Raw genomic sequence first — 15,372 nt, 5'->3', positions numbered from 1 at the left:
CTGGTGTCCTTGAATATGTAGTTCCCCATTGAATCAAAATAATTTTCCTGCTGGGCTACTGATATTTCTTTGAATGATGGGTGTACCTGCCTAAGAACTAGACAGAATTATGGTAAAAAATAATGACATACAGTGAACAATATATTACAGTGCATCCGGAAAGTATTCACAGCGCATCACTTTTTCCACATTTTGTTATGTTACAGCCTTATTCCAAAATGGATTAAATTAGTTTTTTTCCTCAGAATTCTACACACAACACCCCATAATGACAATGTGAAAAAAGTTTACTTGAGGTTTTTGCAAATTTATTAAAAATAAAAAAATTGAGAAATCCCATGTACATAAGTATTCACAGCCTTTGCTCAATACTTTGTCGATGCACCTTTGGCAGCAATTCCAGCCTCAAGTCTTTTTGACTATGATGCCACAAGCTTGGCACACCTATCCTTGGCCAGTTTCGCCCATTCCTCTTTGCAGCACCTCTCAAGCTCCATCAGGTTGGATGGGAAGCGTCGGTGCACAGCCATTTTAAGATCTCTCCAGAGATGTTCAATCGGATTCAAGTCTGGGCTCTGGCTGGGCCACTCAAGGACATTCACAGAGTTGTCCTGAAGCCACTCCTTTGATATCTTGGCTGTGTGCTTAGGGTTGTTGTCCTGCTGAAAGATGAACCGTCGCCCCGGTCTGAAGTCAAGAGCGCTCTGGAGCAGGTTTTCATCCAGGATGTCTCTGTACATTGCTGCAGTCATCTTTCCCTTTATCCTGACTAGTCTCCCAGTCCCTGCCGCTGAAAAACATCCCCACAGCATGATGCTGCCACCACCATCCTTCACTGTAGGGATGGTGCCTGGTTTCCTCCAAACGTGACGCCTGGCATTCACACCAAAGAGTTCAATCTTTGTCTCATCAGACCAGAGAATTTTCTTTCTCATGGTCTGAGAGTCCTTCAGGTGCCTTTTGGCAAACTCCAGGCGGGCTGCCATGTGCCTTTTACTAAGGAGTGGCTTCTGTCTGGCCACTCTACCATATAGGCCTGATTGGTGGATTGCTGCAGAGATGGTTGTCCTTCTGGAAGGTTCTCCTTTCTCCACAGAGGACCTCTGAAGCTCTGACAGAGTGACCATCGGGTTCTTGGTCACCTCCCTGACTAAGGCCCTTCTCCCCCGATCGCTCAGTTTAGATGGCCGGCCAGCTCTAGGAAGAGTCCTGGTGGTTTCGAACTTCTTCCACTTACGGATGATGGAGGCCACTGTGCTCATTGGGACCTTCAAAGCAGCAGAAATTTTTCTGTAACCTTCTCCAGATTTGTGCCTCGAGACAATCCTGTCTCTGAGGTCTACAGACAATTCCTTTGACTTCATGCTTGGTTTGTGCTCTGACATGAACTGTCAACTGTGGGACCTTATATAGACAGGTGTGTGCCTTTCCAAATCATGTCCATTCAACTGAATTTACCACAGGTGGATTCCAATTAAGCTGCAGAAACATCTCAAGGATGATCAGGGGAAACAGGATGCACCTGAGCTCAATTTTGAGCTTCATGGCAAAGGCTGTGAATACTTACTGTATATACTGGGAACGTGTCCACCATGAAATTGACATATCTGCTGTCAAGTATCACATTTGGACAACCCAGCGTTTTTCCACCCCGCTTTTCAAGTATCCTGTAGTTGTGGCTTCTTCTTCTTCTTTTTAAATTTGGACCATACTGCTGAACCAATCAGTAATCAGTATGGTTTCGTTTTACACATCTTTCAAAAAAGAATTTCTGTCACAGCTTCTTGTATAAGTTTCTTGTATATTATTTGTTAAATGAAAATTAGTTAGATCTTCTTAAATGCAGAGGCCTCAGATTAAAGCTGCTAACCGGTTTAAAAATAATTATTACAGCTTTAACAAACTGTTCTATCATTCATGGCAAGTTCCTAACTTCAGGTAGTTTCTGTAGGTATAGGTTACAGCTCTCTGTGAAGCGAACTGAAATAAAGCATTGTGACGGACGGCTGGGACGCCCCTTTGACACTGGGTCCGGGGGTAGCAGCCATGGGATGCACACTACGTCCCCCGGAATGCGTGGTGGCAGCCTTCTTGGGTTACATCGGGGCCACAGGTGTGACAGCCTTGTTGTGCTCCGTGGCCACCACCAGGAGGAGCTGCACGGCTTAACGAGCCCATGTGGACTGGAGTGTAGCCACACCCGGAAGTGCAGCCTGAATTCGGTTAATTATCACCTGAAGCACTTCCAGGTGGGCTATAAAAAGAGCCAGCAGCCACCACTCGAGGCGCCAGAGTCAGAAGGAGGAGGAGGACAAAGCTGCCTGGGAGGAGTGGAGGAAGAAGAGTGGTGATTCTTGGGTGTTTTTCTTTTGGTGTGTCTTGGGGGACTGTGTTGTGTTTGTGGGTATGGGGAAGGCGTAACTCACAGACAAAGAAAAATAAAATCTTTTTGTTCATTTTTATACATGCCTCCGCTGTCAGTCTGTTTTGGGTTGATGTCAATATAGCGCCTTGACACAGCATATACTGTATAGTACATGAAATGGATGAAGAAGTTATGACGGGACTATGAGAGAGTATTGAACAAATCCTTTAGTGCTAATAGAATGATTTCAGATAATCCAGTTATGATTTGCACCAGTTCTTACTTTCTGCTATGGCAGTAATTCACCTAGAAAGATAGTTTGTTATGATGAGTGTATCACTTACTTCTGATCATTCTAAACTGGAAAATGGATGTATTATTATTATCATTATTGTTATAATCTGTCTGTACTCCAACTGAAAAAAAATCACATAAATGTTTGTACCAGTATTTGTAAAATGCTTTGAGATGATGTTTGTTATAGAAAAGGCACTATATTAAGTTAAAGTTTTTTGGTGTTTAAATTGTAATAGAATAGGTCTATCATCTTCAGGCCAAACATAATTGTAAGTTGTAGCCTTGATTTCTGATACAGTGTGTCCCTCTTATAATCAGCACGAGTATACTCTGCTTTCTCATACTAACAGAAAAGCTACAGGTCATGTTTGCTTTCCTTACACTAGGATCTCAAATCTGTTGGCACCAATCAGTCGAAGATGGCGGGGCTTGCTTTAGATAATAAAGGGAAGAATCGTTACAATAATGTGTTACCATGTAAGTAAAAGCATATTCCTTTATATTATTCAAGTTTTACAGTACAATATACAGTTTAATTTGTTTCTTTTAAAATATATCAACTCTGCATAAGCAATATTTAGTGTATTTTATTTTAGAATATAAGGTCAAGTAAGAATGGGAACAGGAGGAGAGGAGTTCATGCTCCCGTTGATGTCATTCACTTCTTAGAAAAATACCAGTATATTATTATCAATGATGACCTTATAATCAAATATATTAAGATACTATTTATATATTATATTCTAGTTCCTCAATTGGATTTTTCTTGATGTACATTATTAAAGTCAAATACTTAACATGTTCTCAACAGTAATCAGCATATATTAAATACTATACAGATCTAATTATGCAACTGTTCGACTGACAACCATCTCCCCACCATTTTGGAATGCAGGTCAGGTGCTGCCATCTATCGACAACAAAAAGAATCTTAAGTGAAATCTCTATGTGCAGGGCAGGTGCTATGAATTCTGTATGTAATAAACTTAATAAGTTATAGCGTAATGAAAATTGCATAATTAGATCTGGACCACCCTATATAATACTGTTTAGCATGTACAATGAGATAAAATAAGAAAATTATTTTGTTTGATTGTTCCTAATGTATTCCCACACCACACATGTCAAAGTCCAACTGTAAGGTGATATTCTTTGAAAAATAATTTTGTTAAATAAAACATTCCCAGAAAGATCTCTTTCCTTTGCTTTGCAAATCACTTAGCTCTCCACATTTAGCTGCCCACATCTCTGCTTTTAATTCACAATATTTCTGACGTAAACTTTCTCTGTAAATTAATGTTTTTATTCAAAACGCATATGTCTTTGTGAAACATCTTAAAATATATTTTTCAGTGCTTTCTTTTATCTCTCTATTATAAAAAAAAAAAAATCTTGCAATGGTGCGAGACTTTTTTCCTGCGACGAGACGTGATCTTTTCAAGAGAGACACTTTCACGTCCCGCGAGACAACCTTTGGAAGCAAGTCCCATGAAACACATGCAGAACAGGTTAGAGATAATGGAAATAGGAAAATTCGAAAGTCTCTAAAAAATGAGAGTAAAGAGAAATGCAGGTCACGCAGCACGGCAGCAGCAGCAGCTGACTGAGCAAAGAGGAGGTAAAAAATGAGAGACTGTATTTGTTTCCCATTGTATCACCGTTTAAGAGGGGGTTTCGGAGGAGCGGCCGTGTTTCCTTGGGGTGCGTTCAGCCCCCCTCTTCACAATGGTGTGGAACACTGGCGGTTGAAGGGTTAGCGAGCGAAGCGAGCAGGGGGCAAAGCCACTAGTTTTTAATAAATAAAGGACATGTTTTCTACTCAAATGTCTATTGTCCATTTTTAATTATTACCTTAAAAATTCTACCTGTATTAACTTTTCTTTATGATTAAATAAAAGTACTAATACTAGGCATAATTGTTTGGCCATTTTTTCCTTGTCCCGTTTTTAAAGGGGAAAAATAATTAAAATTATTGGCATTTGTACCCTTGGTCACTACTTACTTGTGACACTGATTTTATCTTAATAACTAACACATTTCTTAACTGTGTGTAAAACCTGAATTACGTAAGCTGATAGTCTTTAGGTTCAAAGCTTGCAGTATATGGGAGATACAGATAAATAATTAAATGGAAATAATTTTGTTCTTTATGATAAGCATCAGAGAAGAGGGTAGACTGGAAGGGGAAGGACCAGATGCACAACTGCACAAGAGAATAAGGACATGAGAGTGTGTAGTTTGAGAAACAAACACCTTACAGATCCTCAGTTGGCTTCTTCCTTAAATATCATCTGCAACAGTTGTGAGAAGTCAAGCAACATGACACCCTTTTATTGGCTAACTAAAAAGATTACAATATTCAAGCTTTCCAGGCAACTCAGGCCCCTTCTTCAGGCAGGATGTAATACAGAAACTGGAGTTCCCTGTGTTTACTGTATATAGACACCAGGACAAGTAACAACATTGGAAAACTTTTAAGTGAGACATCTTAAATGTAAAAAAATTAATAGACCTCGTTCTCCTCCCTTGCTTAATGAGTCTTAGCCTTAAGAGTTCTATCAATTTTTTACATTTATGATGTCTCACTTAAAGGTTTTCCAATGTTGTATCTGTCCTGGTGTCTATATAAACACAGGGAACTCCAGTTTCTGTATTACATCTTGCCTGAACACCCAGGTATCATCTGCAACAGTAAAAAGAAGACAACAGGATGTGGGCCTAAAAACTGGCAAATAAAAAGAAAAGGTTAAAATATACAAATGAGCACAAAAATTGGACAGAAGATGACTGGAGAAGCATATTATGGTCAGCATTCTGGTGTCATCATTTCATTGTTGCAGACAACACTTGTATTTCTTTTTAAAAACACTGGTAATTTATGCATGACTAATCCATATTACTAACCGAAGGCTGTAAACCGGATATGGACGCAGGGCGCATCGAGGCGCATGCACACTGCCGCACTGCAACGAGCCTGCCACAGAGAACACAAAAAAGGTTGTAAACCGGATATGGACGCAGGGCGCTGGGCACAGGGCGCATCGAAGCACACGCGCACTGCCGCACTGCAACAAGCCCGCCACAGACTAAGTACGGAATCCCCAGACGTCCAAACTACACAGCATATTTGAATCACACATCGAAGCGCACGCGCACTGCAACGAGCCCGTACGGATAATGCACTTCTGAAACACCACAAGCAAAGGAGTCACGGCTCAAGAACGAAACAGCTCAACTAACGGAAATACAAATCCGAGCCCATTACTAACGACACAGCCACAGAAAAAACAAAAACAAGAGAATTCAGCGCATATTTCAATCACATTACAGTACATTACAGTATTACAGTACGGAATCCCCAGACATCCAAACTGCACAGCGTAAACCGGATATGGACGCAGGGCGCATCGAAGCGCACGTGCACTGCAACGAGCCCGCCACAGAAAAAACAAAAACGCGAGGATTCAGCGCATATGTGAATCACATTACAGTATTACAGTACGGAATCCCCAGACGTCCAAACTACACGGCATATTTGAATCACACATCGAAGCACACGCGCACTGCCGCACTGCAACGAGGATATGGACGCAGGGCGCATTTTATCCCTCCAAGTATCGAAGGGAACAGAAAGTGATTGCCATTCTTGGATTTGCGATTCTTTCGAGAATCGTGGGCTTGCTGGTGAATGATAAGCTAAGGGAATTGACCATTAAGACAGTGAAGGAATGGCTGCTGAAAATGGGGCTTTGCAGCCATCAGCAAAACAGTTTGGAGCATAGGGAGTACTGGTCTGGCATTTATTTAATGTCATTTTTGTGAAAATGCTGATACCTTTAGAGAACTGGATGAAAGATTTTTGGACAACTTGCTCATCAGTTAATCGAATAAGCCCAATCTCCTATCTCCTCTTTTTTTTTCACCATTTTAATAGGCTTTATATCCTAAATTATATTGTCAGTTTTTAGGAGCAGCATGAGGATAGCTGAAACGTTTGGTTGCTTGAAACCTTTAATTTTGTGATTAATAAAAAAAAAATAATGTGAAGATTAAAAAAAAATCTACTTTGCACATAATTAGTATATTAAAAGTACCTTTAACATTGAAAACGTTAAGGAAAAGTTTGATGCACAAAATATAAGGCATGTTTGAGCATATTGATTTTCTCTGTTTTTAATCTGGGTTTTGGATTTCTTATTTAGATGATGCTTCTCGTGTCAAGCTATTAAATCAAGGTAACATAAGCGGAGACTACATTAATGCTAACTATATGCCAGTAAGTACTGATCAACTTGATTTCTCTGTATTGTAATTTTTAAAAGTGTCTTTGGAATTCAGTTATGCTGCAGAGGTTCAGTAAAAAATGATAGCAAATAAACAAATTAAACAAATAACAATAACTGTATAAATTAACAGTTACTGAAAAGAATCAGTAGGAATATTATTGTGATTTAAGTATAATTTCATTTTAGAAAAGCAATAGCCATTTGCAATCTCTGTTCCTGTTCATTTTCAGGGCTATAACTCGAAGAAAGAATTCATTGCTGCTCAGGGTCCTCTGCCAAGTACTACTGCAGATTTCTGGAGAATGATCTGGGAGCAGAATGTGCACACACTCATCATGCTTACACGTTGCAATGAGCAAGGAAGGGTAAGTGGAAGCAAAACGTTTTAAACCGAGATGGGTACAAAGTAGTCATGGTTCACATAAAATTGAGCTTTTATATTGTAGGGAAGAGGGGAAGCACAAATGAGGGAGAAGCAGGCTTCTTGTTTATTTTTGACTTCAGGAGTTTACTGAAGCCACGCATCAGTGCATTTCAAAAGGATGATGTGGAAGCATACAAGAAGTGCAGATACCAAACTCAGAAAAGTGATTAAAATGCCTACGTCAGTACAAGAGAAAAATCCAGACAGAATTCAGCAGCTCTACTGGTTCACTCAAACTTTGGCAGGGTTTATGGATGCTTATGGATTACAGAGTAAAATTGAATCCAATATCATCTTCATTTTTCCTTCCAGACCAATCGTATTGCTTTCCATGTTTGTTTTGACATGAAAACAAGCAGCCCACCATTTTATGGCCTGCAGTACCATGTGATTCATTCTTCTTTGTTTTTGCACATAATGTAAAGAAGATTTTTAAATGAGTTCATGTCGACAAGACTTTCTTATTTGCAATGGTGATGGACAGGTTGACAGACGAGATTAGACAGGAGTCCCCATGGACTATGATGTTTGCTGATGACATTGTGATCTGTAGCGATAGGCGGGAGCAGGTTGAGGAGACCCTGGAGAGGTGGAGATATGCTGTAGAGAGGAGAGGAATGAAGGTCAGTAGGAACAAGACAGAATACATGTGTGTAAATGAGAGGAAGGTCAGTGGAGTGGTGAGGATGCAGGGAGTAGAGTTGGCAAAGGTGGATGAGTTTAAATACTTGGGATCAACTGAGTAATGGGGATTGTGAAAGAGAGGTGAAAAAGAGAGTGCAGGCAGGTTGGAATGGGTGGAGAAGAGTGTCAGGAGTGATTTGTGACAGACGGGTATCAGCAAGAGTGAAAGGGAAGGTCTACAGGACGGTAGTGAGACCAGCTATGGTATATGGGTTGGAGACGGTGGCACTGACCAGAAGGCAGGAGACACAGCTGGAGGTAGTAGAGTTAAAGATGCTAAGATTTGCATTGGTTGTGATGAGGATGGACAGGATTAGAAATGAGGAGATTAGAGGGTCAGCTCAGGTTGGACAGTTGGGAGACAAAGTCAGAGAGGCGAGATTGCGTTGGTTTGGACATCTGCAGAGGAGAGATGCTGGGTATATTGGGAGAAGGATGTTAAAGATAGAGCTGCCAGGTAAGAGGAAAAGAGGAAGGACTAAGAGAAGGTTTATGGATGTGGTGAGAGAGGACATGTGGGTGATGGGTGTAACAGAACAAGATACACAGGACAGAAAGATATGGAAGAAGATGATCTGCTGTGGCAACCCCTAACGGGAGCAGCCGGAAGAAGAAGAAGAAGTTGACAAGACATCTGGTCTGAAATTTCAGGGCATGTTTTAAAAACTTGTGGCAACCAACTAGCTAACGTCTTCAGTGACATCTTTAATGTTTTACTGAGAGAATCTATGGTTGCTACAAAAGTACATTAATTATCCCCGTGCCTAAGAGAATAAAAGTAAACTGAATGTCAACAGAGCGGTGGTATTCTGTCAAGCTGTGATGAAGTTCTTTAAGAGAATGGTGCGAGAACATATTAAAAATAATATTCCAAGTAGTCTTCATCAACTGCACGTTGCATATAATACAAACTCTTCACAGAGGATGCTTATCTCTTGCACTTCATACCATCCTGGCAGATCTGGACAATAAAAACTGCTTATGCAAGAGTCCTGTTTAAAGACAGCTCAGCATTTAACAGTATTGTACCAGCAAAGCTGACCACTAAACTCCTCAGTTTACGACTCAGTGCCACCTTCTGCTACTAGATTTTGAACTTCCAAATCAATTGACCTCAACTTGTTGTCATCATCACATCTTCCACTCTGATCTTTAACACAGGCAGTCCACAGGGTAGGTACTATGCTGAATCTCACTTCTATACTCTGTACTTCTGTACAGTAGATATGATTGTGTGGCCAGACACAATTCAACTACTCTGTTAAAAAACATTGCAAAGCAAACAATTAAAATAAAGCACAAGAACCATGGGAGTGGATTGTGCCTGTAGGACTGAAAAGATACTATGTAGCACAGGGGTCTCCAACACGTCGCTCGCGAGCTACCGGTAGCTCGCAATGCCTTTCCAAGTAGCTCACCAAAGGGTTAATGAATCCTACTTAAATTTGAAAACTTGATCAGTCAAATTATGGATGGGCGATCTTTCCAAAAAATCATATCACGATCCACAATCTGAATTGCAATCTGTCTTTTCAATGTGGCATACACTTAAGAGAATATCCGGACTCAAACTCATCAAGACCTAAGTAACACGTTATTTAAAATATCAAACAATGTTGAATTCAGTTGTTCTCTCGTTCGCTAGCAAAGCGGAGTTAAGGACCACGCCCCGAAGCTGGCGAGCGAGTGAGGAAGGCCCCTCCCATCGGACCACTGCCTTTTTCTCTGATTCGCGCAAATAAATCGGTACTGCAAGTGAACTCTGATACGTAGCGAAATGAGAGAAGTCGCAAAATCAACCGGAATGTTCAAGCAAATTATAGAAAAAAAAACCAATCTAGATCCCTTAAGTAGTTCTCTTGTGAAAACGGACAGACATACATACATACATTGACTTTTATATATTATATATTAGTAAACCTTCAAAATAATTTTCAGCTAAAGTCTCAACAACATTCTCCGCATTTGTGGAGCTTCGTAGAGCCAGATATCTATAGGAATCTTCACCAAGCAGCTCTGAAAATGTCTGCTTTGTTTGGGTCTGCATACCTCTGTGCGTCGGACATGAATGTCATGAAATCAAAGTTCAGAACAAGACTGACAGACAAACATTTAAATGACTCCAGAAGAGTGAACCTCAGTGGCTTCACTCCACCAGACACCTTTTCAATTCAATTCAATTCTTTATTGTCATGTGTACAAGTACCATGTACAATGAAATGCTTGCTTGCATGTGCCCCCGCAGACAGTGAACATAAACAAAAAAACACACAATAAATAAATTAATATAAATAAGTAAATAAATAAAACCAGAATCCTAGGAATAAACAGCAACAGTGGCAGAAGTCTATGTGCAGGTAGCAGTGGAGGTGACACAAGGTTACCGATTGTTCATGCGTCTGATTGCAGTTGGGTAGAAACTGTTCCTGAACCTGGAGGTGTGCGTCCGAATGGACTTTAGTCGCTTCCCAGATGGGAGGAGGGTGAAAAGTGACATTGCAACGTGGCTGGGGTCCCGTCTGATACGGTTCACTTTCCTGAGACAGTGTGTAGTGTGGAAGTCATGGATCGCAGGGAGCTGTGCTGTGTTCACCATCCGCTGCAGAGCTCTGCAGTCCTCAACTGAGCAGTTGCTGTACCAGGATGTGATGCATCCTGTCAGGAAGGATTCCACAGTACACCTGCACAGGGTTGTGGGGGACATCCGGGCCTTACTCAGTCTCCTGAGGAAGTTAGAGGCATTGTTGGGCTTTCTTGACTGCTGCCACAGTGTCACTTGACCATTTAAGGTCATCAGTGAGGGTGACTCCAAGGAATCTAAAGCTGTTGACCTGCTCCACAGCCTCACCTGCCTCTCTTGTTGACTCCATGCAGTGCGAGTCATCTGACTAACTAAAAAACACATCATACATGCAACTGGACATGTGAATAAAGTGACACAGTGACATGGAACAAAATGACAAATGAATAAAGAATATCTGTGTATTTGGAATTGCATTGTTTTGTTTTGACAGCATTCATGTTTTAATTCAATAGTGTGAGATATGCTAGAAAATGCATACAGGCATACAAAATGCACTTGCAGGTGAACTAAATATTTTTTATGATGTTTTAATGCAGCGAAAGGCAACCTTTTTCGAGTTGTGGCGCACTAAGTCCAAAAATTTTCTTTCGCGGCGCACCTGAGGGACTGCCCATAAATAAAGTCGTGACAACACAATCTATGGACAATCACCAATAAAAACAGTTAATTTTACAAGTTTGAAAGACATTTTATTAATAAAGGAATCAAAGGATAAATCTTACATTTAATTAATGTGAACGTTGAGATTGTTTTTCAGCACATATGAGATTGATGCGAGGATCAATTTTCGAAAGACAGCATTTCCTTGTCGATCATTTGAAGTCTCTTGCGTTTCTTAGACTTCATTTCCGTAAGTGTTGAAAAACCTTGCTCACAGAGATAAGAGCTTCCAAATGGTAAACTGGAAAAGGTCACTGAGTTTACAAAGTTTACTGTGTTGATCAGCGGTGTCAGAGTGAAAATAAGGTTCATTTTTCCATAGTAATACTCAGACGATTAAGTGGTGAGAGCTGCAGCTACAGCGATACTCTCTCGTCGGCAAGAGCCGAAATGTAGCGTTCGTATTTTCTCGTTCTATATTTGCTCCGCCTTCTTCTATCCGTACAGTGAACGAGATCTTCTAACAAAAGAGACTTTTTAAGTCTCACGAGATGTGTTTTTGACACCGCTGGTGTTGATATTATGATGAATGGTGAACAGCGAAAATTTTAACTTGCATTCAAAATAAATACATTTGTTTATTCAACAATCTGATTAACTGTTATCTGTTTTTCCAACATAAAATATATTTTTTTAAACATTATCTTTTTAATCAACCAAAAGTTCAAAAACACTAACAATTTTAAATATTTTATAAAAGTTTTCGCGGCGCCCCTAGAAAATTCCACGGCGCACGCGTACCGGTTGCCCGACAGTGTTTTAATGCAAAGTGCGAGTTGTGGACACCAACATTTTGTAAATGTTCAGGCAAAATAAGCTTATTCAGTTTGTTTGGGTTGAAATAAGCTATGAGAATAAACGTTAGAAAACATGAGTAGCTGTCTGCCATTTTCATTTTGTAAAAGTAGCTCTCAGGGGAAAAAAGACTGGAGACCCCTGATGTAGCATAAGATGTCAGTTGAGTGTTATGTGCAAGAGCAGGGCAGTCAAGGAATGAACTCAAAAATGTAATTCAGCTGACTTAATATTGTTGTTTTAGGCAATGTGTGTCAGCAGAGAATTAATCCGCAGACTTCATATTACTCTCTGTCAGATTGATAAATTAGGATTTCTAATACCGTAATGACTCATTAAAGTCATGATTTTAAAGGTGTTATAATAATAAAAAAAGGAAAATCAGAAAAATGACACTTAATTTCCGTTGTCAATAAGGATAACTTCAGTATTCTTCAAGTTAAAGTTTCTTTTTATTTTCAGTGCTGCACCATGCCCCATTCACCTCTATTGTATAGCGTTAGTGAGGGCAGGATACTTTTTAAAATCTATAGAAAATGCTTAACTTTACAACACAGTTTCACCTGGCAAATGCATTTATAGCAGGTTTGTGTACAAATAATTTCGACATGAAAAATACAGAACTTATCCTTTAATGAAAAAGAAAGCCAGCTTTGTTTCTTCTCGAATAAAACCGTTATAAATTGTAGATCTTTGAGAGTGAAATGGAATGGGATTGGGAGCAGAATGATAGTTTTTGGGTGGTAAAGAAAAATTTAAAAATCAGTTCTTAGTACAACAGTGGATCAAAGAGAAGTGCAGTGAGATTTGTCGTATAATGTGTTGTGAAGTGATGTGTTTGAGAAACTAAAGGCGCTCCATTTTACTGATAATAATACAACCTAAAAAATCAGCATTATAAAAACACTGAATATGGAATGATTTGTAAAATCTTATCTGTAAATATCATGGTACTGCATGGCTTGTCTGTAGTAACAGGATGAGTGTTAAAACAACTAGTTTTTCTTTTACCTTAAAATGATATTTTTGCTTTTAAAACAGCTGTTTAAAGATACATTAGCTTTATACTTCAATAGTGACATTCGGTCTGACAGACCTACTTCATTTATTTGTCACAAAAAAGACGCCTTGATTTGATCACCGTGTTAGACAGAATTCTTATTTTTAACATTTTTTGCTGTAATTGCTAGAGGCTCACTAACAGATCTAAGAGAAACACAAATACAATTTTTATTTTATTTTTATTCCAGGTAAAGTGTGAACAGTACTGGCCTTCAAGTAACACACAGACCTTTGGAAATATACAAGTATCTCTGGTATCAGATACTGCTACTGAAGAGTGGACAATTAGAGATTTCACAATAAAAAATGTAAGTACGTACAGTATGAGTAAAATTTTTATTGTTCACTTTCTGTTGAGAAATTGGGCCAAATTATTTCACATTTAGTGTTAATTTTGTAGCATATTATTTCTTCCATATTTCTGTATTAACTACAGAACTTTTTTTTTTTTTTTTTTTAACAGCCGACCTCTGGTGAAAAACGTAATATAAGACACTTCCATTTCACAGCATGGCCAGACCACGGAGTACCAGAGACAACAGATTTGCTCATTAAATTCAGGGATCTTGTGAGAGAATATATGAATCTGCACTCCAGAAACTCTCCCACCCTAATTCACTGCAGGTCTGTAACTGCAACATTTTTTGAGAAAACAAAATATTTTATACAGAAATATAGGAAACACTTATTAATAATCTCGACTTATGACACTAGACTGTAAACGCATTTTGCTTCCAACAACATTAGTGTCATAGTTTACATTGTATTGTAGTTTGGTGAATTTCATTTTAAACTAACAATAATTAAAGTAATCATTTTTGTCTTCCTTACTCCATAATTCATTTCCTTATCTACTCTCTCTCTCTCTCTCTCTCTCTCTCTCTCTATATATATATATATATATATATATATATATATATGTATATATATATATAATCCTAAGCCTAAAAGTGCAACGATTTTGTGCAACGATTTTATGTGAAGTTTTTTGTCATTCTTTAAATCAGGCTTATTTTAAAACCTATATATATATATATATTTGGTATCATTCTTTTCAGAATTTATCATACATTAACGTGATGTTGTTAGATTTTCAGATTCTTATTCCGTTTTTAAATTATAAACTGAAAAATATCAAGAACTCACATCCCGCGAGATGAGACTTTGTGTCAGGAGATTTAACCACACCTGGGGCTGGAAATAAAAGACAAAGAGTAGGACAGCTGCCGTACAAAGTTCAAAAGTTTAAGTTCAAAGCGTTGCACATGGTAGCAGCAACAAGCCAGCAATTGATCGAGCAAAGAAGAGGTAAAAAAAACTGTATTTGTTTGCCATTGTTTCCCGTTTAACACTAGAATTACCAAAAGCATACGAAAAAACTCTTAGCTCCGTCCCACCTTAAATCGCTTCACACCTCTCCATCAGTAATAATAATAATTAATAATAATTCATTGTCCTTTGTCCTATAAATGTGTCGATAAGCAGCAAGCAGCCTACTATCACATCCCCCCACCGCCACACAGTTTTCTCAGCTCAAGTCTGTTTACCTGCGTGTCAGTTGCTTGGACTTGTGTAGAGTGAGAAGTCAAACAAAATGACACCTTTTATAAATACTATATGGTTATTTGGAACACATGCATTTCATATCTACAACAATCTATATCAACACATCGTTAAAACAGAAATGTTTTTCGTGTTTTAGTAATAATTGACAAAATGTAGACATGACGTGTTTAATGTGTGAAGCCTGAAGTCCAAATCTTAATACATAATTCGCCAGTCTCCTCACTCACTCACTCACGTCCGTCCGAAGCCGAATGCGCAGTCGCCTTCTGCGCAGTTGCCCGAAAAACCTTACGAGACCGACATTGCGGCAGGTGGCGGATTTACTTCCGCGAAAATTAAAGGGGAAGGCGACTACGGGCGCGAAAATTCAAAGAGAAAGGCAACTTCGACCGACATCCAACCCCAACATCGCGGGAGGCGGCAGATTTACGGCCACAAAAATTCAAGGAGAAAGGTGACTTCGATTAAAGCTCTAGAGGCCTGAAAGGCGGTTTCGACTACAGCTCAAGGCCTAATTACGCATTCATTCAATACACCTATATCAGGTTTGTGGTGCTTATACTTATTACTATTCCACTCGTGCTCGTTTCATCTTACGTTGTCAAAAAGGGCTCTTTTTCTAGTATCAAATAAACACTTTCACAAAAGG

The 15,372-nt window shown here is 39.2% G+C and overlaps 1 protein-coding gene across 1 annotated transcript in view; it reads left to right on the top strand.

The window, feature by feature from the left end:
* The window catches only part of ptprja (protein tyrosine phosphatase receptor type Ja), a 203,072-nt gene that overhangs the window by 174,958 nt on the left and 12,742 nt on the right, over positions 1 to 15,372 (top strand). The window contains exons 25-29 of the mRNA XM_051922621.1: positions 3,049 to 3,139; positions 6,865 to 6,938; positions 7,179 to 7,313; positions 13,346 to 13,465; positions 13,621 to 13,781. Of these exons, the coding sequence (XP_051778581.1) occupies positions 3,049 to 3,139; positions 6,865 to 6,938; positions 7,179 to 7,313; positions 13,346 to 13,465; positions 13,621 to 13,781 (581 nt within the window). The remainder of the gene's footprint in view (positions 1 to 3,048; positions 3,140 to 6,864; positions 6,939 to 7,178; positions 7,314 to 13,345; positions 13,466 to 13,620; positions 13,782 to 15,372) is intronic.

The sequence above is a fragment of the Erpetoichthys calabaricus genome, chromosome 2 (assembly GCF_900747795.2).
Source record: "Erpetoichthys calabaricus chromosome 2, fErpCal1.3, whole genome shotgun sequence".
Classification (NCBI taxonomy): Eukaryota; Metazoa; Chordata; class Cladistia; order Polypteriformes; family Polypteridae; genus Erpetoichthys; species Erpetoichthys calabaricus.
The sequence above is the reverse complement of the archived record's forward strand: the minus strand, read 5'-3'. Positions and strand labels throughout refer to the sequence as shown.